This window comes from Chiloscyllium plagiosum, chromosome 7 (genome assembly GCF_004010195.1).
Source record: "Chiloscyllium plagiosum isolate BGI_BamShark_2017 chromosome 7, ASM401019v2, whole genome shotgun sequence".
Taxonomy (NCBI): Eukaryota; Metazoa; Chordata; class Chondrichthyes; order Orectolobiformes; family Hemiscylliidae; genus Chiloscyllium; species Chiloscyllium plagiosum.
This window is the reverse complement of record NC_057716.1, coordinates 80,152,728-80,178,803: the sequence shown is the minus strand read 5'-3', so window position 1 is coordinate 80,178,803 and position 26,076 is coordinate 80,152,728. Positions and strand designations below refer to the sequence as shown.

The following is a 26,076-nucleotide window of genomic DNA, read 5'->3' as shown; positions in this document are numbered from 1 at the left end:
TTATGGTCTTATGGCTGCCTACCTACAATATTGGAGGATTTGAAGGACAATCAGCATCCAGGAAATGGGCTGAGAATTGCTAAATCTTCTCTGGAAGAGAAAAGATTAAATGCTCCTTCAACTTCCCTAACCTTCAACACAATGACCCTTGGATAAATGGAGCATTCTATTTGAAATTCAGATAAATGTAAATGTTTTAAGTGATGTATAATTTCTGCATTAGCTATGCAGATTGAATTTATAGTTTACTTAAAAGGACTAGTATGACAAAATGGTAATTGTTGCCTACCAGCTATTTTGATAGATTACCTGTCAAAAATCAGCTACCTTCCAAATGCATACATTAAATTACACTACTAATAGAAACTGCTATTTTTTGAGTTCCAGATTACTGATATGAGTGTTCTATTTGCCCTGGAGAACAGTCTGCTCTAAAGGAAAATCTGAAGCAAACATTAAAGCAATTCTTGACGAGGAACAAATATATTCAGCTCATTTTTAATTAATTTAATTATTCACTTTTTACACCTTTTATGTTGAAGTAGCAGTTGTTGGCATGAGCACAAAATTTGTACCTTAGCTTTCTCCTCTGTGGACTTAACAGGATTTCAAACTGAGCCAGATAACATACTGCCTGATCCAAATTATTTAATGGAGTTTCTATGACACAGCAAGGATTCTTGTGGCACAGTAGTAGAGTCTGTACCTTTGAATCATAAGACAGGGGTTCAATTCCTATCTGCTTTGTGATAGCATTTCTGAACAGGTTGATTAGAAAATCTTCAAGATACAGCTCTTTCAGCTGTGTTACTCTAATGAATATGTCCTTGGACAATATAATTGTTGTCTCAAATTCTTTGAGATCATGATTGCCAATTGTATTGCATTAGGCTCAAGAGAAGCATCACTAAAGCTCTTTTATAAAGCAATCAAAACTTTTCTTTGTAAAACAAGCGGTGACTGTAATGATACCAAGACTCAGACAAGACAAAACATTTGTCTATTCTGGTGAAGGTTGGATTGAAAATGCTAGTATTTAACAGACTGACAGAAATTTGGGGTTATGGAGTAGGAGAAGGATTTTTCACTTGAGGAGTTCATGAGTTTGAATGAAGGTGACAAGTTAACACTCTAACTCCGACAAATGGCCAGAAACACATGAGGATCAGTTGTTCAGTTGGTCACCCTGTGGCCACAATGTGGGCTGAGTGCAAAAGCACAACTAATCATGTCATGTTTCTCTTAATTTTTTTTACCTTATTAGGGGGATAAAATGTACAATTTGCAATGCTTCCCAAATATATAATTGGGAACAAAGGGTGAAATTAAGTAGAGGGCCTTATGTGGGCTATAACGAGGAATCTGGGAGAATTGCAGGCGAATGAGGGCAAGGCCTCCTTCAATATCAGGAGTAATTAATTCCTTTTTCAAACGGTGTTTATTGCATCAATATGAAATTATCGATTGGCAGTGTTTGGATGCCTATTGACAGAGATTAATGTTGATTTTTTAACTTGGTTAACTGTAAAATTCACCTCATTAATATGCAGCATCCTATTTGAGGAAATTCCACCATGAGGAAAATAGATGTTGATAATTTCCAACATGAAAGTAAGAGCAGATACCTAGGGACTTCAGCTCGTTGCTTACTCTTCCGGACTGCTATCTTGGAGATTGGGCAATGACATCTCAGGGTATGCTCTAGCCCGCCAGCTGTATGTACCCCATATCCATGGAAGCTACCATCTGATACTAGTCAGTCTCTGAGGACCATCATGGCACATCTTTGATCTTCTTATGAGATAGTTTTGCATTTTAAAGTTGCACTTCAGGGTGCATTGGAACTAGCATTGGAACACTGATGCTGAAAACCTTGTGTGGAGGGGCAGGCACTCAACTCATCGATCCAAGCAAAGCACATCAGAGGGCTATTCACTTGCACTCATTCACCTTTACCCACCTGGATGCCCACAGCATTCCAGCTTTGCCTTACTTTGTGCCTTCACCCAGAACTACGAGGCTGAAATAATTTCTGACTTGACTTATCATTGAACATGGGCACAAAGTCAGAATGTTGATCATGGTTGTCGGCAGTTCTCAATCAAATCAAGGGAGAGGCACCATGTCACCGAAGGGTGAGTTAGGTGGATAAGAGGTGCAAGAGGATATTCCCGCTGGTGGATGCATCCAGAATGTGGCTCAGTGGTTAGCACTGCTGCCTCACAGCACCAGGGTCCCAGATTCAGCTCCAGCCTCAGGCAACTGTCTGTGTGGAGTTTGCACATTCTCCCTGTGTCTGTGTGGGTTTCCTTTGTGTGCTCCAGTTTCCTCCCACAATCCAAAGATGTGCAGGCCAGGTGAATTGCCCATAGTGCTAGGTGCATTAGTCAGAGGGAAATGGGTCTGGGTGGGTTACTCTTTAGAGGGTTGTGTGGACTGGTTGGGCCGAAGGACCTGTTCTCGTGCTGTAGGGAATCTAATTTGTATCCATTTTGGTGCAGTGATTTTTGCCATGAGACTGAGTGAGGTTTTTTGCCATATCTTACCAAACGCTCTACGTTAAGTTGCCATTTCCATCCCAGGGCTGAACATCACATTCAGCAGTGCTAACAGTGGCATGACTAATACCAGTGACAGCCAACACAATAAATAGAACATAAATAAAGCAGTAGTAAAGTTTGAATTTGCTAATAACACATTAGGCAGAACATTACAGTTTTGTTAGCACTGCTGTTGGATCTGTTGATGGCAGTGTTCTGTCTCAATCTATGGGTTCAAGTTCTATACCTCCATTTGAGTATAGAAGTCAAGGTTAATATTTTGCTTCCTTACTGCAGGAGTATCATATTGTCGAAAGTCCCATTATTTATGTAAGATTTCAAAGCAAGATTCCATCACCTTAAAACATTCCATTTTGAAAAAGAGCAAGGAAGTGTTATCCCTGACGTTGTGGCCAAAATTTATTCTTCCAATTACCTGGTCATTATCATGTTTGCTAAATGCGAATTAGCTACATCCTACAGTACTAACGTCAAGGCTTTGTGACACAGTGCTACCTTTGAGCCAAGAGGCCTGGGTTCAGGTCCCACCTGCTCCAGTGATGTGTAATAACATCTCTCAGAATAAAGCATGTTAGGAAACATGATGATTGTGAAGAGGTACTTCATAAACTGATTTTTTTTCAGGTTGTCTTTGACAATTTAATGATGAAAGAAAATAGTTCATGGTTTGAATAACTGCACGGAGGCCAGTATTCTGTCATCAGGTTAGCCTTTATTTAGATTAGATTAGATTACCTACAGTGTGGAAACAGGCCCTTCGGCCCAACAAGTCCACACCAACCCACCCAAGAGCAACCCACCCATACATTTACCCCTTCACCTAACACTACAGACAATTTAGCATGGCCATTTTACCTAACCTGCACATTTTTGGACAGGGGAGGAAACCGGAACAAACCCACGCAGACACGGGAAGAATGTGCAAACTCCACACAGACAGTTGCCTGAGGTGGGAATTGAACCCAGTCTCTGGCGCTGTGAGGCAGCAGTGCTGACCACTGTGCCTTATGTGTGCACAGTATTTGAACTCTGACCAGCTAACTCAGAGCCAGACCCTAAAGTGAGGAGAATGCTTGAGGCACCTGTTTATATCTGTTAGCCCAGGGTAACAGCCCAAATCAGGGACCTCATATTCAGTGAGAGCCACCTGGCCAACCTCATCCAACTGCCTGCCTAAGTCCAGGGATATAGGCCTGTTCTTTTTCTTGTAGCTTCTCCAGGGATGTTTTTGCACCAGGTCTGATTTAAATGATTCTAACTTAGACACGGGTGGCATAAAGGGGGCCAGAGAGCCCTTCTCCTGCAGCCAGAGTCTCTCAGAAGAAATTCTCCCTCTTCTTCAGGTGATAACAATATCAAGGCTGTGACCTCGCTGCATCCATTTCAGACTCTGAGCTTTCCTCAATGCAAGACAGAAGGGCAGAGCTCATGGTTCCTGACAGCCTTTCCAGCTTTTCTGAGGGGCCGGAGATATTTTGCTCCTGCTCCGTTTGCGAGTTTGTAGCTTCCATGTGGTCCATGTGCCTACTTCTTCTCTCCACACTTAGTATGTTATGGCACCTGACCTTGCGTCGACCTTGCTTTGTACCAAAGCAGGGCAATTTCTCTGGTTTTAAAATCAAACTTTGTCACCTGAAGCAAACGGTGTCTCTTGCTAAGAGGAGGCATGTGGCCAATATTGGTGTTCCTAATGCCGTTTCACCCTCCCTTTCTGGTCTTCTCCACATCAGCAACACTGCTGGAGCTCCAGGATCAACGTGGATTTCTCCGCCCCCACCTTATCCTAGATCCAACCTTCCAACTTGGCTCCACCCTCGTAACCTATTCTACCTGTCCATCTTCCCTCCCACCTAACCACTCCACCCTCCTCTCCGACTTATCACCTTTACCACCACCTTCATCTACCTATGACACTCCCAACTACCTTGTCCCCCCCACCTCACTTCCATTTATCTCTCAGCCCCCCGCACCCACAAGCCCCATTCCTGATGAAGAGCTGGTACCCGAAACATCGATTCTCCTGCTCCTCGGATGCTGCCTGACCTGCTGTGCTTTTCCAGCACCACACTCTCACCTCTGGTGGAGTTCAGCCAGTATCTGGTGGTGACCTTTGTTCGGGACAATCAATCTTGCTGCCCATAATAATATGCCATCCCCTGCATTATTAGCACATCATCCAGATAAATGGCAATGCGGGATAGACCTTTTATAATATTCTCCATCATCTGCTGGAAAATGGCATTGGCTGATGATACCCCAAATGGCAGTCTTGTATATTGGTATAAATCTTTATCTGAATTAATTATGGCAGACTTCTGGAGCTCCTCATCTAGTCACAACTGCAGTTACACATGGCTCATGTCCAGCTTTGTGAAGAACAGCAACTATCTCCCCCCCGCTCCCCCCTCCCCCCACCAACCACCACCAATTACCACAAGGTTTGTACAAGTCCTCTATGTCAGGGAATGGGTACTTGTCCAGCTGGGGAAAGTGGTTTACCATTAAAATCCCCACAGAGGCAAACCACCTTTCAAGTTTCACAATCAGTATGACCGGTGCTGCCCACTCTGCAGATTTGTTTATTGATTCCTTTGCTTTACAGCTTCCTGATTTCAGCCTCTATTTATCCAAGTAAGGCAGATAGCGATATTGCTAGAAATGATGCTGCTCAAAAATGACTGTTGCAAGTAAATTATCTTCAGGAGCATACCCTTTTCTCTCATTGCCACTGAAATAACTGCACAGAAACCAGCATCCCGTCACCAAGTCACCCTTTGTTTTTATGTGCACAGTACATGGACTCCGACCAGCTGGTTCAGACCAGTCCCTTGAGTGAGGAAAATCCTGTTTATATCTGTCAGCCAGGGCTCCCTGATAGGCCCAGGTTCACAGCCACATTCAGGGAACACATACTCAATGATATCCACCTGGCCAACCTTGTTCCAATTGCTACAATGGTAAAATGTCAAATTCATGCCTTGATATTTTCAAAGGTCAAAATAGTTTGTTTTGCCAGTATCATATTTATGTCCTGTTGGTGAGCAAAAATTTCTAATAAATTCATGTTAAGCCAAAATAGGCAGGGCAATAATGAACATAAAGTCAAATCCTGCTCTATCATTCCTAAATATGTGAATCTTTATTTAAAATTAACTATTCCCAACCAGATGAATGCACTTGCCTCTAAGCCAGCTTGTAGTGAACGAACCAATAAGATGGGTGGATTTGAGATTCGAAATCCATTCACACCAAAACTTAAGTCAAGATCTAAGCAGAGAGAAAGAAACATTCAGATTTTAGTTTTTTTTTTAATTCTTTTTCTGGTGAGTTATGTTTCCCAACATACCACTTTAAGAATCCCCTCACACCTGTTGAAAAGGGGTGATTCAAATACTCATGTTGTCTAATGTCAAATGGGTGACTGTCCTCCTGGGATGGAGCAGGAGTCCAGGCATTTCCAGTTAGTGAGGAAAATTGCAAAGTTATTAGCCTACAGTTTTCTGATAATCTTTGAAAATTGAAATTGTGTCAAAGAACTGGAAAATCACAAGTCTCACTGCTTTGTTCAAAAAGGGAAAAGGATGAAGAAGGAAATTAAAAGCCAATTAGCAATGTACACACTAATAGCTGAAATTAGTGATAGAAAAGCACAAGTTAATTAGGGTTATTTCGCTTGGTTTTGTAAAGTGCAGGCTGTGTTCAATATGAAATTGGCTTTTCAAGAAATCACGGAACTTATATGGATTTTCAGACAAGGATTAGTCAAGGTCAAGGAATTGAAGGGAGAATGTTAGTTCGAGATATTGATGCAGTGGGACAAAATAATGGGATAAATGGATGTTGTTCAGACTGGCAGAATGTGGATACCGCTCAGTTACCCATTTATAGAAATAATATGGACCTAGCTACAAGAAAAATGATATAAAATGTTAGTGATCATAACAAATTAGCAACGTGATGATGTGATGAAAAATGTCACAGAATCTTAACAAATGGAATACAGAGATCATTGACAGCTGCAGTTCACTGTGGAGAAATCTGAAGTAAGTTTTTAGACAACATACCTACGTCTTAGCAGGTAAAGCTCTTACGGAATGAAGAAACAGCCAGCAGATGGGTGAATGTAATGCATAAAATGATAACTGTATTTTGTTTTTTATATGTGGCTGGTATTGAATAAAGAAAGTTGAATTTGTTTTACACATGGAATAAGGCTCAGCTGCTGTACTGGCCTCAATTCTGAACACTGAAAATAGCCATGAAAATAGATTTCCTGCTGTAATATTAAGAACAAAGGATTGAGTTATGGAAAAAGGATTGCAAATCTGTTTCTTTTTTTTTCCATTGAAACCATAAGACCAGAAGAAATAGGAACAGGCGGAGGCTGTTCAGCCCCTTGAGCCTGTTCTGCTATTCAATAGGTTCATGACTGATCCAACATTCCTCATGTTCATATTCCTGCCCTTTCCCCATAACTGTTGATTCCCCTACTGATCAAGGATCCATCTCTCAGCTTTAAATATACACAAAGACTCTGCTTTCTGTAGCAAGGAATTCCAAAGACTTTCTCTGAAAGAAAGAATTACTTTGCGTCTCGGTCTTCAATTGGCATCCCTTATTTTTGAGACCGTGACCTCTGGCCCTAGATCCCTCCATCAGGGAAAACATCCTCTGAGCATTTATCTTGTCAAACCCTTTTAAGAATCATAATTTTTTAATGAGATGACCGCTCATTCTTTGCAACTCCAATCAGTAAACTCTCAAACTGTTTAAAATTCATTCATAAGCCAATCCCTCCATACCTGGGATCATCCCAGTGAACCTTTTCTGAACTGCCACCAATGACATGATATATTTTCTGAAATACGGCAAACAAAACTTCTCACAGAACTCCAGATGTGGTCTCATCAGCAATTTGTACAGTTGTTGTGGGACTTCCCTAATCTTACATTTCAACTCCCTTGAAGTAACAGTCAACATTCCATGAGGCCTTCCTGATTACCCACTATAGCTGTGTGTTAGCTTTCTGCATCTCATGCAAAGTATCCCCAAGTCCCTTTGTATTGCAGCTTTCTGCAGTTTTCCTCTATTTAAATAATACTCTGTTCTCTTGTTCTCCCTTCCAAAATGAACAACTTCACATTATCACATTATACTCTTACTTGCCAACACTGACAGGTTGCCAATCTGAAAAAGAACCCTTTATTCCCACTTGCTGTTTGCTGCCCATGAGCTAATTTTCTATCCATGCCAATATACTACAGTCAACACTGTAGGTCTTAACTCTTCTGAGGTTCTTTGTCAAACATCTTCTGGAAATCCAAAAACAAAACATCTACAGTTCCCCTCTGGTTAAGATTCCTCAAAAAAACTCAAATGAATTAGCAAGACGCCATTTCCCTTTAATGAAACTGTGTTGACTCTGCTTGACTCGATCATAATTTTCCAATGTTCTGCAATTACTTCCTTGATAATTGATCCCAATACTTTTCCAACAATAATACCAGGCTAAACGGCCTATAGCTTTTCAAGTTGATCTAAATGGGTGTTCAGGGTTTTTCATGTTTAAGACAGAAATTTAGAGAAGGCAAATCATGAAAGCTAGGAATTTTTCTTTTCTATAGGGCCTCGGTTATGATGTATTGCTTTGTAGGTAAACTGTAAGAAAATTCAGACAAAGAAGATCACATTTGTAACAGATACTGCCTGATTTTTCTTCTGGACTTTACACTTGGATAGTATGGAAAATGCTTTCCAATTTGGAAACATGGTAAACAGGAGGAATAGACTCAGGACTGAGACCAGAAAGACCATACGTTTTAGAAGCAAAAGGAGGTCATTTGGCCCATCAGGTTTGGTTCACCATTTGTACCTGATCTGGCAATCCTTAACTTGTGTTTCCTCCCTGTCTTCCATAACCATTGATTCTATTTGCCAATTAAAACCTTGTCTATCTCAGCTTCGTATATAATTGACAACCCAGCCTCAACAGAATTCCACAGATTCATGACCAAAAAAATTTCTTATCTCTGATTTAAATGACTAATAAGTGGTACTGCATAAAACAAGCTAGCATTCACTGGGGGAGGGTGGGGTGAGCAAGGAAAACATGGAATTTGCAAGGCACTTGAAGTTGAAGCTAATAGGACTGTGTCAAATAAAACACATGAGTTAAGTATTCCTAATGCACCTGATCTGTTTTTCAGGTTAAAACTTGTTTGTGTGCAAAGATCCATTCTGTTGCTTTTATGTGTCTCTGTCTCACTGAGACTACCTGGAAAAAGAGGTCTTTATGTATACACAAAGCAATGGGTGTAATTAAACAACACTAAATATTCTGCAAGCAACTGATAAAAGAAAGAGAAAAAAGAGAAAGCTAGTTTTTCACCTGAAGTCTGTCTTAGTGGTTGGACACTTCTTTTTAACACCATATGGGTTGATTCCTGTGACCACACTCAATGTAAGGATAAAGCTTAAAACTAAATAATTGATGCTTGGTTTCTCTATCCAGGAACGATCAGAATCAAATTCCAAATGGCATATACATCTCAAGTAATTAATTTTACCTAAGAGGAGTCAGCAATAACAATGATAAGGCACTTCAAAAGATTATTAATAAAACATAATAATATTGATTAACAAGATGCCTTGTGAATTTCAAAAATTATACATATACAGATCAGCAGAATTCAACTTCCTATTCAGTTTCCTAACATAACAAACAAAAAGAACAAGTTAAATATCAATAATTTTCAACATGGAAGTCAGAGCCAGTACCTGTGAATTTCCCCTGGAGTGAATAGGGTGAATGTGTTGAATTGTGTATGTGGGGAGTGCTTTCAAGACCCACCGATATAAGACCCTGCAAAGGGAAACACCACCATACAGTGCAAAGGACATAAACCTATGGGGTTCCTAATCCCTGCTGATCATATCATATTGGTTCCCTGTATGCTGTAAACTTGTCTGCTTCAATTAGCTCTGACGACTTTGTTCACACAACACTTTTGGATGTAGAGGTAGAGAAAGAATAGCATTGTTTTAGCATGAGGGGAAGTGGTGTCAGCATTTCTTAAAGCGCTATGTATGCCTCATTCATCTGGCTCCCACAAACAGCAGCCTTTTCACACCTATCCAGGGTACATGTAGCGTGGCAACATCCAAGGAGCAGGAGAATCGACATTTCGGGCACCACCTTCCTAACTTGCAATCTTCTTCCTGACCTCTCCGCCTCCACCCCCACTCCGGCCTATCACCCTCACCTTAACCTCCTTCCATCTGTCGCATTTCCAATGCCCCTCCCCCAAGTCCCTCCTCCCTCCCTTTTACCTTAGCCTGCTTGGCACACTTTCCTCATTCCTCAAGAAGGGCTCATGCCCTAAACGTCGATTCTCCTGCTCCTTGGATGCTGCCTGACCTGCTGTGCTTTTCCAGCAACATATTTTCAGCTCTGATCTCCAGCATCTGCAGTCCTCACTTTCTCCTACATGTAGTGTGGACATGTATTGAGAGTCACGCTGACGCAAGGAAACCCTGTGGGTGCTGGACCTAGCTCTCCATGGCAGCCGTCAAACTATCCAAGACGATTGCATGCTTAGGGCAGCTACATTGATGTACCCTCTGGGAAGTGAGGATCATTGTGTCCCCGATTCCTGCCTGCTGCTCCACTTCCTTCCTGTGCATGCACAGCAGGTTTGCTGACACCACCGGGTCATATCCTGCATGGCGCTGAGCAGGTGCCTGGTCTGCAGCTGCAGGTGTTTCTTTCTTGGCCAGCTGTGGAGCTGTCACAGTAAAATGCTGACCAGCTTGTCTTCCCAAAGGCTGAAGTTCCAATCAAAGCATCAGTATCTGAACTGGCAGATCAGTGGGGGGTTGCAAGAGGTAGCTTTCCTGATGCTTCTTTTGAGGCCTCTTGAACACTCTTCGTTAAAGGCCAAGAAGGAACCTTCTGGGTGAGCGGCCCATTTCTCTCCCAGAGAATGGACACCTTGCTCATACTCACAAGTGTTATGGACCAGGCCATATCCCCTCAAACCATTTGAAGAAGGTAGCCCAGACCCTAGCCTTTCTAGTTGTTTTAAGCAGATGTAAGGTGAATATTCCAGGAGCAACGCAGATGGTCAAACCACTTGGTTTTAAACAAAATAGAATTTATTTACATGTAGACAAAAGAAAAAGAATATAAAGTAACGTAACTTATCTAAAAACCTAATCCACTCTATTGTAACTTAATGATGCTGTTCCAAATACTTGCAACATCCCCAGAAGCACCCCCTTGGCAAAAAGGTAAATTCGAACATAGGTTCTGACAGGAGTGATGTCAGAGAGAGAGAGAAAGAGAGAGAGAGAGTCAGCCAGAAAACCTCTGTTGAGTTAGAGAACATTCTCCTCCAACAGCTTTCTTTGATCAGCGGCGTCAAACAGACTGCTTGCTCAAACCAAACCAGAAAATGCCCTGAACTGGGAGAACTGGCCACTTCCCTTTCATTGTATAAGTTTTAAAAAAAATTACTTAAAAGCCTTTCAAGTAAACATTTCCAGACATATTTGAACCTCTGTCTTTATGACCCCTCTTGAAAAAAAAAACAAGGACAACATAACCTTGTTAAAGGGGTAGCATCGTCACACAAGATGTTAGAGAGAGAGGACGTTGCAGCAAAAGGTTCATGTGGTGTACGATGAATAATCCTACTATTGTAGGGTTACTGAGAAAGATGCAATGGAATGACAGGTGGTACTTACCTGATTGTGAGGACCTGGATGCCTCAGCATCCCTGCAGGAGCTGTCCTGGACATTTCCTGCAAGGGTCCAGATTCTACCCTCATAAGGAGTTAACAGTTTGTTTGTCAGGCACCACTGGATCAGCCCATGGATTCTGGATTCTGCCCTATTTTGGGCTATCCCCTCCTAGATTGAGAGAAAGGGAGGGATTGAGAGAGATTGAAGTGGCTGGCTGATGCACGAGGTCAAAAGATGGTTCATTGTGCTGAGGGATTGAGGCAGCAGGGCAGAGGCTGTGCAGGGCTAGTGATGTGAGGGAATTGAAGAAGTAGGAGTTAGTACAGCAAGATATTGTATGCAGTAATGACAGTGGTTGAACATGAATCTTGGTTGGTGCAGTAGCAGCAATAGAGTGAGTCTGAGGTTGCAAAGATCAAAGTGTGCCACTTGGCTTGATAGAGATGAGAAGGTCTTTGACTTTCTTGCAACATCACTAGCTGTTCCTCTGCACCCTGGAGATGGTACGGATATGGGTAGAAACCTCAGATTCTGCTGCCAGGGACTGGTGTCATGGCTTCCTCTGCTGGTTCTTCAGGAAGAACATACCTTTACAACACCCAATCACAGGACCTCTTGGAACCCATGGGAATCATGGACCTATCTTGCCCTTCTCTGACATCTTCACACTGCATATCCATCAACAAGGAGGGCATCTTCAGAATGCCAACGCTCATCAGGATGCATAGTAGCCTACTAAAGATGATGCAGGTACAAGAGATGCTGGTCTTTCAGTGGATACCTTCAATTCCAGGAACAGTGCATGGTAAGATGGAGATAGAATGCTATAGGGTTGGATTAAGTAGTTAATTGAGTGAGTTTGGTAAGATACAGCAGAAAAACTTCATGGGCTTATTAGTGAAAAACCTTTTCAAGAATGTTATGGAACCAAAAAAAACATAAAATTCAAGTCTTGGTTTAAGTCCCGAAATGGCAATCTAAAAACAAAGCATGATTCGGACAGTCCATCTGCCCATTAATTTTCCCTTTGTCGCTTTGCTGGATCTTAAGGACAATCATTTGACATTTGGACTGAGCTAGTCTGAAATTTAAAAACGAAACCAGAAAATGCTGGAAATCCTCAGCAAGTCTGTTCAGCAACACGTATTACAAGTGAAACAGAATTAACATTACAGATGCATGACGTTCCACTGATGATTTTTCTGAAATGTTATATTTGTTGTCTTCACATATGCCTCCAAATCTGTTGAGTATTTCCAGCACTTTCTGTTTTACATGGGTTTCCATTATCCATTGTATTTTATTTTGCAAAAAATTAAAGCTTTATTTTGAAAGCTTAGGTTAAAGTCTCCTTCGAGGCATTGTGGATCTATCTGCAGTTTATGGGCTGCAGGACTTCAAGAAGACAGCTCACCACCAGCTTCTCAAAGGCAATTAGGGATGACCAATAAATATTGGCCAGCCAGCAATACCCATGTCCCACAAGGGAATGAAAAAAAGTGTTGAAACAGTGAAAACAATACATGACAAATGTGATTCCTTTCACTTACAAAACAATAAATTCCATCACATTTTAAATGATTGCAAATAACATTGAATAAACAGCTCGAATAAATTATTCTTCAGTGTTGGAAAATGCCTCAGTATTGAAAGAATTACTGTTCCAGAATTAATTGTTTGATATGTACTCAGGATGTTATTCATTTGATTCTCACCAAAGTTTGTTGTGCATCCTTTGAGTTTGCATCACCAACTCAGCTGCTGCGCATCACTAAATAAGCACCCATCAGTGAGGAAAGCTTGCACAATGTGAGGTGACATTCCTTGAAATCCATTAGAGGACTCTTGACTATGAAAAAGTGTTGACGATGAATATAAAGAAGTTTGAAAATAAATAGAAATGTCATTCCTCCAGTTAAAGTCAAAGAAACAAGCCAATCAATTATGTTCTTCTGTTCTGTTAGACTGTAGTGATTAGTACGGCAACATTATTTACCCATCTTTACTCTTCTTTTAATTTCACTTTCATCTTTGGGTTGTGACATCAGTGGCAATGCCAACCTTTATTGTCTGTTCTGAAAGCCAATCGAAAGCTGGTGGTGCAGTGCCTTTAGCAGTACAGGAAAATTGCCTGCTTGTTCATCCAGAGTCAACCAGATTGCTGTGGGACTGGGTCATATATTGACCAGACAAAGAAAGATGACTTAGACAATAGACAAAAGGTGCAGGAGTAGGCCATTCTGCCCTTCGAGCCTGCACCACCATTCAATTTCCATTTAGGTAGTAATCTGCCTTCCTGTTCTTGCCACCAAAGTGAATAACCATACATTTATCCACATTAAACTGCATCTGCCATGCATCTGACCACTCACCTAACTTGTCCAGGTCAGCCTGTAATCTCCTAACATCCTCATCACATTTCACCCTGCCACCCACTTAGTATCATCAGCAAATTTGCTAATGCTATTGCTAATACCATCTGCTATATCATTAATATATACAGTAAAAAGCTGCGGTCCCAGTACTGATCCCTGCGGAACCCCACTGGTCACTGCCTGCCATTCCAAAATAGAGCCATTTATCACTACTCTTTGTTTCCTATCAGCCAACCAACTTTCAATCCAAGTTAGTACTTTGCCTCCAATACTATGTGCCCTAATTTTGCTCACTAACCTCCTATGTGGGACTTTATCAAAAGCTTTCTGAAAGTCCAGGTATACTACATCTACTGGATCTCCCTCTTCCATCTTTAGAGTTACATCCTCAAAAAATTCCAGAAGATTAGTCAAGCATGATTTCCCATTCATAAATGCTGACTCTGACCTATCCTGTTACTACTACCTAGATGTGTCGTAATTTCATCCTTTATAATAGACTCCAGCATCTTTCCCACCACTGAGGTCAGACTAACTGGTCTATAAGTTCCTGCTTTCTCTCTCACTCCTTTCTTAAAAAGTGGTACAACATTAGCCACCCTCCAATCTGCAGGAACTGATCCTGAATCTATCGAACTCTGGAAAATAATCACCGATGCATCCACGATTTCTAGAGCCACCTCCTTTAGTACCCTGGGATGTAGACCATCAGGCTCCGGGGACTTATCAGCCTTCAGACCTAACAGTCTCTCCAACACCAATTCCTGGCAAATATAGATTCCCTTAAGTCCAGGTCCTTCAGATTGCTTGTGTCTTCCCCAGTGAACACAGATCCGAAGTACCAATTCACTGAAGGACATTAAAGATTGTTCACAGTCCCCATTCCTACTTGCTTTTTAATTTTAGATTTATTTGATTGATGTTAAATTTCTGAACTGGTATGGAACCTGAACTTAGGTCTCTTGATCATTGTTTCAATTTTTGCAATTACTTAAACCACAATGTAACCACAATGTTATAATTCCATCTTTGAGTCATAGTGTCATAGAGATGCACAGCACGGAAACAGACCATCCAGTCCAACTCATCCATGCTGACCAGATATCTTAAGTTAATCTAGTCCCATTTGCCAGCCCATATTACTCTAAACCTTTCTTATTCATATATCCATCCAGATGCCTTTTAAATCAGGATAGCAATGTGGTTCAGTGATTAGCACTTCTGCCTCAGAGTACCAGGGACCTGCGTTTGGTTCCCGCCTCAGGTGACTGTCTGTGTGGAGTTTGCACATTCTTCCTGTCTGCCACAATCTGAACATGTGCAGGCCAGATGAATTGGCCATGCTAAATTGCCCATAGTGTTAGGGGTATTAGTCAAAGGTAAATATAAGGTCTGGGTGGTTTACTCTTTGGAGGGTCTGTTTCCATACTGTAGGGAATTTAATCTAAATATTGTAATTGTTTCAGCTCCATCACTTCCTCTGTCAGCTCATACATGCACTGTCCTCTGCATGAAAAAGCTGCCCCATTCAGTCCCTTTTACATCTTTCCCATCTTACCCTAAACCTGTGCTCTCTAATTTTGGACTCCTCTCCCCTGGGGACAAAAATAAACGTTGACTATTCACCCTATCCATGTCCCCCCGCAGCCTCCAACACTCCAGGGGAAATAATCCCAGTCTATTCAGCCTCTCCTTATAGTTCAAACTTTTCAACCCTAGCAACATTCTTGTAAATTAGATTAGATTAGATTACTTACAGTGTGAAAACAGGCCCTTCAGCCCAATAAGTCCACACTGACCCGCCGAAGCGTAACCCACCCAGACCCATATATTTACCCCTTCATCTAACACTACAGGCAATTTAGCATGGCCAATTCACCTAACCTGCACATTTTTGGACTGTGGGAGGAAACCGGAGCACCTGGAGGAAACCCACGCAGACATGGGGAGAACGTGCAAACTCCATACAGAGAGTCTCCTGAGGCAGGAATTGAAACCGGGTCTCTTGCGCTGTGAGGCAGCAGTGCTAACCACTGTGCCACCGTGCCGCCCACATCTTTTCTGAACCCTTTCAACTTTAACAATGCCTTTCCTATACAAGGATTGAATGCAGTATTCCAAAAGTGGCTTAACCAACATCCCATACAGCCACAACATGACCTCCCAATTCCTTTACTCAATGCATTTAACAATAAAGGCAAGTGTACCAAACTCCTTCTTCACTATCCTATCTACCTGTAACTCTACTTTCAAGGAACTATGAACCTGCACTCCAAGGTCTCTTTGTTCAGCAACACACCAGGATCTTACTAGTGAGTGTATAAGTCCTGCCCTGATTTGCCCAAACAAAATGTAGTACCTCACATTTATCTACATTAACCTCCATCTGCCACTCCTCAGCCCATTGGCCAATCTGCTCAATGTCCCATTGTACTATGAGGTAATCTTCTTATTTATCCACTACTCCACTAATCTTGGTGTCATCTGTAAACTTACTGACCATACCTTCTAAATTCACATTCAAATAATTTATATAACTCTTATAGAGTCATAGAGATGTATAGCATGGAAACAGACCCTTCGGTCCAACCTGTCCATGCTGACCAGATCTCCCAATCCAATCTAGTCCCACCTGCCAGCACCCGGCCCATATTCCTCCAAACCCTTCCTATTCATATACCCATCAAAATGCCTTTTAAATGTTGCTGATGCCCTTTATGTAAAAACAATACATAGAACATAGAACATTACATAGAACATAGAACATTACAGCGCAGTACAGGCCTTTCGGCCCTCGATGTTGCACCAACCTGTCAAACCAATCTGAAACCCATCTAACCTACACTATTCCATGTACGTCCATATGCTTGTCCAATGACAACTTAAATGCCCTTAAAGTGGCTAAGTCAACTACTGTTGCAGGCAGTACGTTCTTCGCTCCTACTACAATCTATTGCTTTCACTCATAAACATTGCAATTGACCCAGCATTCAGAATATTTTGATGTGACTATATTCATGAGGTCGCAGTATTCAGGGAAGGAGAAAGGCTGGAAGGAAAAGAATTGGGAAGTTAGACAAAATACTTTTTCACGTTTCTTTAACTGTGATAAGAATAATGAATTAAATGCAAAAAAAAATTGTCCCTTTTTTTATTTTTAATTCTTTCAAAAAATGCATGTTATGAGAAGTTTGCAGCACGCTTCGATATATTAAATGGGTAATGCAAAATATTTAGGTCAGCGAGTTTGCTGAGATTGAATAAGCAACAGCAGGAGGGAACATCAAATTGAATTCCCTATTGTGATATTCAAGCGTACAATCACCTACTTTGCTCGAAAAGCAAATCAGTTCGCAATTGTGGAAAGAAAGGAATAACATTTCCATGAAGGTATTTCTGAGTCCATGCTGTGGGATTTTGGCAAAAATTTCAATGAAAATGCAAAAGCATTCACACTTTTGAGTTAAAATGCTACGGGTACAAATCTTGCTTTAAAGATGTGAACACAAAGTATTAGACTCGAGTGCAGTACTGAGGAGTTTCTGCACTCCCAGAGACGCTGGCCAGGATTTCACCTGACCTGGCAGAAAGGTTAAGATGGAACCAGAATCAGTAGGCAATGGCCCTTCTGTTTTGGCTCCCATTCCTAGAGGGATATCACAACAGGCATCTTTTTAATGGCTGGCACCCATGATGGCCAACAAGCTAGCAACCTAAGGCAGGGACTGAGGTTGATGGAGAAGGAAGTGCTAACTTGGCATTATAGAGGGCTACCAGCAACTGAGACCTGATCCAAACATCCTTTTTTTTGCAGTATTCATCTTTCAAGCAGTTTGTGAACAATAATGCAATGGCTCAGTGGTTAGCATTGCTGCCTCACAGCAGCAGGGTCCCAGGTTCGATTCCAGCCTCGGGCGACTGTCTGTGTGGAGTTTGCACATTCTCCCCGTGTCTGCGTGGGTTTCCTCTGGGTGCTCTGGTTTCCTTCCACAGTCCAAAGATGTGCAAGTCAGGTGAATTGGCCATACTAAATTGCCCATAGTGTTAGGTGCATTAGTCACACGGAAATGGGTCTGGGTGGGTTACTCTTCGGAGGGTCAGTGTAGACTGGTTTGGCCGAAGGACCTGTTTCTACACTATAGGGAACCTAATCTAATACCTTCATCAGCCTCAGAAGAATTCCTGACCTTGTCAGCACCACACAAGGAAAGTGACACCACAGTTTAGAAGTTAAGAAACAGGAGTAAATCAATACGACCTCTCCAGTTTGCATAGTCACCATTCAGTATAAGCCTGGCTGATCATCAGCCTCCAGTCTACTTCTCCACTCACTCCCCATATACTTTATTCACTGAGAGATCAAATATCAATGCATCTCAGCCTTAAATATATTCAATAATAGAACACTGACAATCCTCTGAAGTGGAGAATTCCAAAGATTCGCAACCATCTATGCAAAGAAATATCTCATCTTGGTTTTGAATGATCAGTCGCTTATTCTGAGACTGTGTTCCAGTCAAGCAAAATGAGGTTAGACTTTGCTGGTCATCAATTTAGGGTTGTCTGAGGGATAGAGTCCATTTGGACTTGTTCTGTAAACTCTACAGAGAATCACCCTCACTCATTCAAGGGGGATTACTCATCCATAACCTCGGGATCAGCCTAGGCATCAACAGATATGACACCATCTGAGATGGTCACTGCCATATTTCATTTTCAAAATGGTCTCTGTTTCTCTCCACAGAACCTACACAATTAGGTGTCTCTTGCATTATTTTTGTCCTTATTTCAGAATTGCAGCCTCCGCTCTATTTGCTTCTGCATGAGAGTTCATGTACAACGTTGGTTTCTTGAAAGCAATAATAGCAGAACTGAGCTTTTGGCTATTCAAACACAGAATTTACAGAATATGACCATTTATTCACTATCAAAATCCTCAAACTCCTTCCTCACAGCATTTGAATGCCCCTACTCCCATGGACTGTAGTCGGTCAAGAAAGTGGCTCATCAGTCCCCTCTCTATGGCAACCCGAGATAGATAATCAATGCTGGGCCACACAGCAATGACAACATTCCATGAATAAATAATTTTAAAGGAGGTGTGGCTTCTACATCGATTGGTTCTGCTGTTGTCTGCAAGGATTCCTGGTGTTTACTGAGTTCTACAAGATCTCCATTGCCAAGATTAGCCTGCAATTCTGAGGTAGGTCAGTATGTGGCTTCTTGTCTGATCTTGTCAAAATGCAGATTCTGACTCAGATTGGAGGAATTGGACTAATTATTTTGAAAAAATAAGATACTTTGTTTGTGAGAATGTTATCACCTCCAATTATACCTCCAATTCACTTAACATCCTGTCAAGAGCATACATTGCCATTCAATTATTTTGACTGGGTCAATATTCTGAACTTCCATTATTATTCACATTCTGTCATGAGAACAACTGCAGCATTTCAGAGCAACAAACTATCGGCAATAATACAGCTTTCCCTGGTCTAACTAGCTCCCCAGCCAAAGGAGACCAAAGTATTTATAAAGCCAGTCATTATACTGTATCAACAATAATGGAGAAAATATAATTTGAAAGGTAACATGTTAGTTCAACAAAAGCAATCACATGCTCTTCATGATTACGGAATCTGACCATATGCAAAATAAGTAACTTTTCACAGAATGTGAGACAATAAAGATATATCTTTCTGACATTACTATCCCATGTCTGGTATTGACATTATCTACATGATTTATTACTCATATTTAGAATCAAGTTCTGCATACTGGTACTTACTATTGTCCATCTCAAATCTTGTTTTGACGTTGTGACTCCACCAACCGACTAACCTGAAAGTTAAGCAAACATTGTTTAGGAATATATTCAGAATATATGGTGAAAAGCAACTTCATCAGGTTTGCCTGACTAGTTACTCATTGTTACTCTGGATACTTTCAAGAAAGAGCTCTTAAGAATAGTGGAATCAAGGGTTATGGAGATAAGGCAGGAACAGGATACTGATTGAGGATGATCAACCATGATCATAATGAATGGTGGTGCTGGCTCAAAGGGCAGAATGGCTTACTCCTGCACCTATTGTCTATTGTGTACAGCCTGAGACAGAGATTTTGGCCAATGAACACGGCAGTGTGTTGAAGTGACAGGCAATCGGAAGCTCGGGGTGGTTTTTTTGGGAGTGTAGGTGTTCTGCAAAGTGGTCACCCAGTCTGCACTTTGTTTCCCAAATGTAGAGGAGACCACATTGTGAGCAACGAATCATTGTTTCATCTGGAAGGTGTAATTCATACTCTCCTAAACTCCAGAGGTATTAGCCTAACCTGTTATGGATTTCCTCATAATATAATCCACACTTTCCAGAGATTACTCTCGAAAATCTGCTCTCAACTGCTTTTGTAACACATTTACATCCTTCCTTAAATACATCCTTCCAGATGTGGTCTCAACAGTGCTCTGCATAACTGAAGTACAAATTTGCTACTTTCCCTCTCAATAAAAGAGAATATTCTATTAGCCTTGCTAATTACCTGCTGTATCTGTAGTCAAACCATTTGGCAAAGGGTTTATGGAGAGTGCAGGAGGGCATGTCAGAAACAGACCCAAGCATACCTACAAATGAAGTTTCAACTTGGTGAATTTATAGAACAGGGCTACTTGCATACAAACAACATAAGCAGTAAGTGATAGTCAGAGATAATCCACAACCATTCAATCAGATATAAGCTCTGCAGTTCTGCTGCATCACATTGTGAATGCTGATGGACAAGCAGGAAACTCAGTAGAAGATGAGGCATCACAAATATCTGCATTTCCAATTATGAAGGGCAGAGCACATCAGTGCAGAAGATGACACTGAAGAATTTGCAACGATGTTAAACCAGAAATGCCATCTGGATGTTCTATCCCAGCCTTCTACAGAGATTCCCCAGCATCTCAGATACCCGTCTTCAGCAATTCAATTCACTTGATATCAAGTAACAATTGGAGACATTGACTGTAAAGGCTGTGGGCCCCGACAATATCTGGCAATAATAATGAAGTCTTTTACGCCAAAATATGCCACAGCCCCTGTCAAACTGTTCCAGTACAGCAACAACATTAGTATCTACATAACAATGTAGAAAATTGCTTGGTTTGACTTGTACTCAAAAACCACGACAAATTACCGTCCCATCAGTCCATTTGATCATTTGTAAAGTGATGAAAGGTGTCATCAAAAGTGGCATCAAGCAGTACTTGCTTAGTAATACCCTGCTCACTAATACTCAGTTTGGGTTCTGCCTGGGCCACTCATCCCTTGGCCTTATTACAACCTTAATAAGGGTCAGTTAGCATACTTGGCTGGCTTGCAGTCCAAAGTAACACCAACAGTATGCATTCAGTTCCTGCATGGGTTGAGGTTACTGTGATAGACTTTTCATCTTAATCTCTTCCTTCATCTGAAGCTTGTTGACCCTCAGGTTAAACCACTACAGTTGTCTCTCTCTAATGAGAGAGTAGCCTTGTAGTCCAGTAAGATTGTGTCGAATTTACTTTTATAATCTTGGTTCAAACATGGACAAGAGAGCTGAGTTCTAGGATTGAAGTGAGTGACTGTCCTTGACATCAAGGCTACATTTGACTGAGTGTGCCATTGAGACGTTTGAGCAAAACTGGAGTCAATGGGAATCTGATGATAACTCTCCACTAGTTAGAGTCATAGCTGGCAATGATTGTTGCATGTCAGTCATCTCAGTTCCAGGACATCTCTGCAGGAGTTCCTCAGGGGCATTGTCCTGGGCCCAACTGTCTTCAGCTGCATCATCAATGGCCTTCCATCCATCATAAGATCGGCGATATGGATGTTTGCTTATTATTGCACAATGTCCAGTACAATTTGTGACACCTCAGATCCTGAAGCAGTCCCAGTCCAAATGCAACAAGGCCTGAACAATATCCAGGCTTGGGCTAAAAAGTGGCGAAATAACATCCATACCACACAAATGCTAGGCAACGATCATCTCCAACAGGACAGAATTTCACCATCATCCTTTTACAGTCAATCGCATTGCTATCATTGAATCCTCCAGCTATCCCCAACATTCTGACAGATGACATTACCCAGAAGCAGAACTGTATCTACCAGAAAAATATGGTGGCTTCAAAAGCAGGTCAGAGGCTGGAAATCCTGCAGTGGGTAAGCTACCTTCTGACTCCCCAAAGCCTATCCAACATCTACAAGGCACAAGTCACAAGTCAGAAGTACTTCCCACTTCCTTGGATTAGTGGAGCTCTAACAACACTCAAGAAGATTGACACCATCCAGAAAGAAGCAGCCCACTTGAGCTACATATGCACAAACATCTACACCCTCCACCACCAATGCTTAATACTATCTACAAGAAACACTGCAGAAATTCACAAAGACATTCACCTTCCAAATCCATGACTACTTCCATCTAGAATGACAAGGGCAGCAGGTACATGGAAACACCATGATCCAAAAGACTCTCCCCTCCAGGCCATTCACCAACCAGTCTTGGAAATATATTACCATTCCTTTAGTGTCGTTAGGTCAAAATCCTAGAACATTCTCTCGATAACATTGTCAGCCTACTTGCAGGCACTTTGATAGCATTGATTCAAGAAGGCAGCTCACCACTTTCTTTTCAAGAACAACTAGGGACGTGCAATAAATACTGGCCAGTGAAGTCCATATCCCATGAATGATGACAAAAAATGCAAATGTTCACCCAGATTCCTCTACATTTCTGAGCTCTATAATCACTTATTATTTAGACAATATGCTTCTTTTGTTTTTTTTTAGTCTTCATTTGCAGGAATTTATTCATTTATTGCCCATCTTTCATTGCTAGAGAACACTTAAGAGTCATTGCTGTAGATGCAGTCACATGCAAACCAAACCAGGTAGGATCGACAGAGCTCCTTCCCTAAAGGACATTAGTGAACCAGATGGGTTTGCCAGACAATTGACAAGGGCTTCATGGTCATCATTACATTCTTAATTCCAGATTTTATTCTCTTGAATTTAAATTCCAGGATTTAAACCCAGGTCCCCAGTACATTTCTCAAGGCTTTAGATTGATAGTCTAGCAATAATACCACTTAGCCATCACCTCCATATTCTTCCTACCAAAATGGACATATACATATCTTCCTTCATTATATTCCATTTATCAAATCTTTTTCCGCTTCTTTAACTAATCTATATCCCTTGTAGCCTAACTATGGCCTCTTCACAACTTACCTATTGTTGTGTCATCAGCAAGTTTATCAACCATAGTTTCAAACATTTAGGAACTGTCAAAGTGAATGCAGCCCCTTAAACAAAAGCTTAAACTCTTTAAAGCATTTAAACCCCTTGATTCCTTGAGCTTCAGTTTCTGGCATAAGTACAGTGGAGTCAAATCAATATCTCTGATTGGCCCAGGTAGGTGAATCAGCCCTAAATACAGTGACAGATTGGCTGAATAATCAAAATAAATGAATTGTACATATGAAGCTCCATACTAACTATCCTGACTAGCCAGCTAGGACATCAATATAAATGAAACAGATTTGTTGCAACACCAAATACCTATAATCTTTCAGCAGTGAAAATTGCAGTTTTCTGGCTCCCATAATCCCTGTTTCTGTATATTAGTTGTTCATTAACGTACTGATGTAAAGTATATCTGGATATTGCAGCAGTAATAATGATGAGGCTGTCAGTATTCATCATTAGTATGGAATAAATCAGACAGGAATTTGTTGTGTGTGCACATTTGCAATAAAATGTGGAATCGAGAAGCTTCTGTGCATATTTTCCTGCTCTTCCACAGGGTTTGCTATACTGCTATCTCACCAACTGACGTGGTACTAACCTACAAAAATGATGACAATATGGGTATACACACAGTTAGAAACTTTGTGGCTTGATTTTGTTTTAATGATGAAAAAATGCTTAATTATGAGCAAACATTCTTTGCCACACTGAAATCTTACTTTTACAAGTGAGGAATCTCATATCTTCAAGTTTTATTTATTGTTGGTGATGTTAAAAACATTCTAACATTTAGTCCTATCGTGAGCCCATCTTCCTTTTTGTTTTACTTTTGGCACGGATTTTATCTTGATTAATTAGTTTAATACTTCCTGATTTAGACTTTGTGTTTCATTAAGGATTCTTCAATCTGATCCGCTGAAGGGAAACTTTTTTGCTGTCCCTATGCACTAATCCCTGGAGAGGATTTAAACTAAAATTGATCTATCACTTTGTAAGTCTCTGTAGAAATTCTGTGAAGCATAATACACAATGAGCACCATTCACTTTTCACTGGCCACAAAATCAAGATGATTATCTGTAATGCTGTTGACAGGCATACATGTGATACTCAACCTGAATGAACGGTTGTATTTTAATCAGCAGCTGCTGTAGTTCATAGCTATTTCACACAATCTTCAAATATCTAACAGTAATTATTGGATTGTAAGATGTGAATTTGTTTATGAAGGTTTTCTTTAAGCTGACACAGATGTTCAATTGTACAAACACAGCTGCAATCAATTCTAATAGCAAATTTCAAATTTCTGTTAAAAAGCTCTAAAAGCTAACAGTCTCAGATATATTTATGTAACATGTACCCCTGGGCTTGTAAAACTGCAGAATGTATGGTCAAATAAAGGATAATAGGGTAAAAACAATGACTGCAGATGCTGGAAACCAGATTCTGGATCAGTGGTGCTGGAAGAGCATAGCAATTCAGGCAGCATCCGAGGACAGGCAAAATCGACGTTTCGGGCAAAAGCCTGAAGGGCTTTTGCCCGAAACGTCGATTTTGCCTGTCCTCGGATGCTGCCTGAATTGCTGTGCTCTTCCAGCACCACTGATCCAAAATAAAGGATAATGTCTAGGCTCAGTTTATCAAAACAGTACAATAAACCAAAGTTCAAAATCATATCTCGAACCCACCTTTCTGCTAGATATTGACAAGACTAATACTTGCAGATGAATACTTGTATCAACAATGTAGATCCAAAAAATTACATTGCTATCCTGCAACACGGCTGTGACACCAAAACCAAAGCAAAACAAACACAAAATCATAATCCTTTTATATTGCATATTATTATAATTGTCTTTGAAGGAGGTCCACTTGCATCAAATATTCATTTGTTACAATTAAACAGTTGGATATGAAGCACGTTCCCAAAACTTTTAATTTAAGCTTATGGAAGAAGGTTTTAGCATTGCGTCAAATATTGTAGGCTTTGCTGGTGCACTTTGTTGTTTCCAATATGGTAGTTCACATAATATACATACTAGAATCAGCTTCTTGTTCACATATTCACAGGATTGTTTTCTTGTTGTCTTCATTAAGAAGTTGACAAGTATTTTTAAAGAAATACTAACCACTTACAAGGTTATAATATCAGACATTTTCACTAATGGGCTGGATTCTCTGCTTTTTGGTGTTACTGTACATGAACATACATGTGATAGACTGACTGAATAAACTATACTTGGCTCAGTGATACTGGGAGAGTGACCGAGATGGAAGCAGATACCTTCAAACTGGAAATCATGTATTATGTAACTATCTTAAATATATTGGCCAGTATGGTCAGGAATCCATGCCACAATTCAACAGTCTCCCTTTTCCTTTTAAAGAATGGAAACTCATTTTCTAGTAAACAAATAAAAGGATGCTTATATATATATTTAGAGTCATAGAGTCAGAGCAACGAAACAGACCCTTCGGTCCAACCTGTCCATGCCGACCAGATATCCCAACCCAATCTAGTCCCACCTGCCAGCATCTGGCCCATATCCCTCCAAACCCTTCCTATTCATATACCCATCCAAATGCCTCTTAAATATTGCAATTGTACCAGCCTCCACCACTTCCTCTGGCAGCTCATTCCATACAAGTACCACCCTCTGTGTGAAAAGGTTGCCCCATAGGTCTCTTTTATATCTTTCCCTTCTCACCCTAAACCTATGCCCTCTAGTTCTGGACTCCCGAACCTCAGGGAAGAGACTTTGCCTATTTAGCCTATCATGCCCCTCATAATTTTGTAAACCTCTACAAGGTCACCCCTCAGCCTCCGATGCTCCAGGGAAAACAGCCCCAGCCTGTTCAGCATTTCCCTATAGCTCAATTCCTCCAACCCTGGCAACATCCTTGTAAATCTTTTCTGAACCCTTTCAAGTTTCACAACATCTTTCCGATAGGAAGGAGACCAGAATTGCACACAATATTCCAACAGTGGCCTAACCAATGTCCTGTACAGCCACAACATGACCTCCCAACTCCTGTACTCAGTACTCTGACCAATAAAGGAAAGCATACCAAAAACCTTCTTCAAGATCCTATCCACCTGCGACTCCACTTTCAAGGAGCTATG

General features: G+C 41.0%; 1 protein-coding gene across 3 annotated transcripts in view; it reads right to left on the bottom strand.

Moving 5' to 3' along the window:
* The window catches only part of kynu (kynureninase), a 176,257-nt gene that overhangs the window by 11,460 nt on the left and 138,721 nt on the right, over positions 1-26,076 (bottom strand). For all 3 annotated transcript variants that reach the window (XM_043694093.1, XM_043694092.1, XM_043694094.1), the window contains 2 exons: positions 19,468-19,520; positions 5,743-5,828 (listed from right to left, as the gene is read on the bottom strand). In XM_043694093.1, the coding sequence (XP_043550028.1) occupies positions 5,743-5,828; positions 19,468-19,520 (139 nt within the window). The remainder of the gene's footprint in view (positions 1-5,742; positions 5,829-19,467; positions 19,521-26,076) is intronic.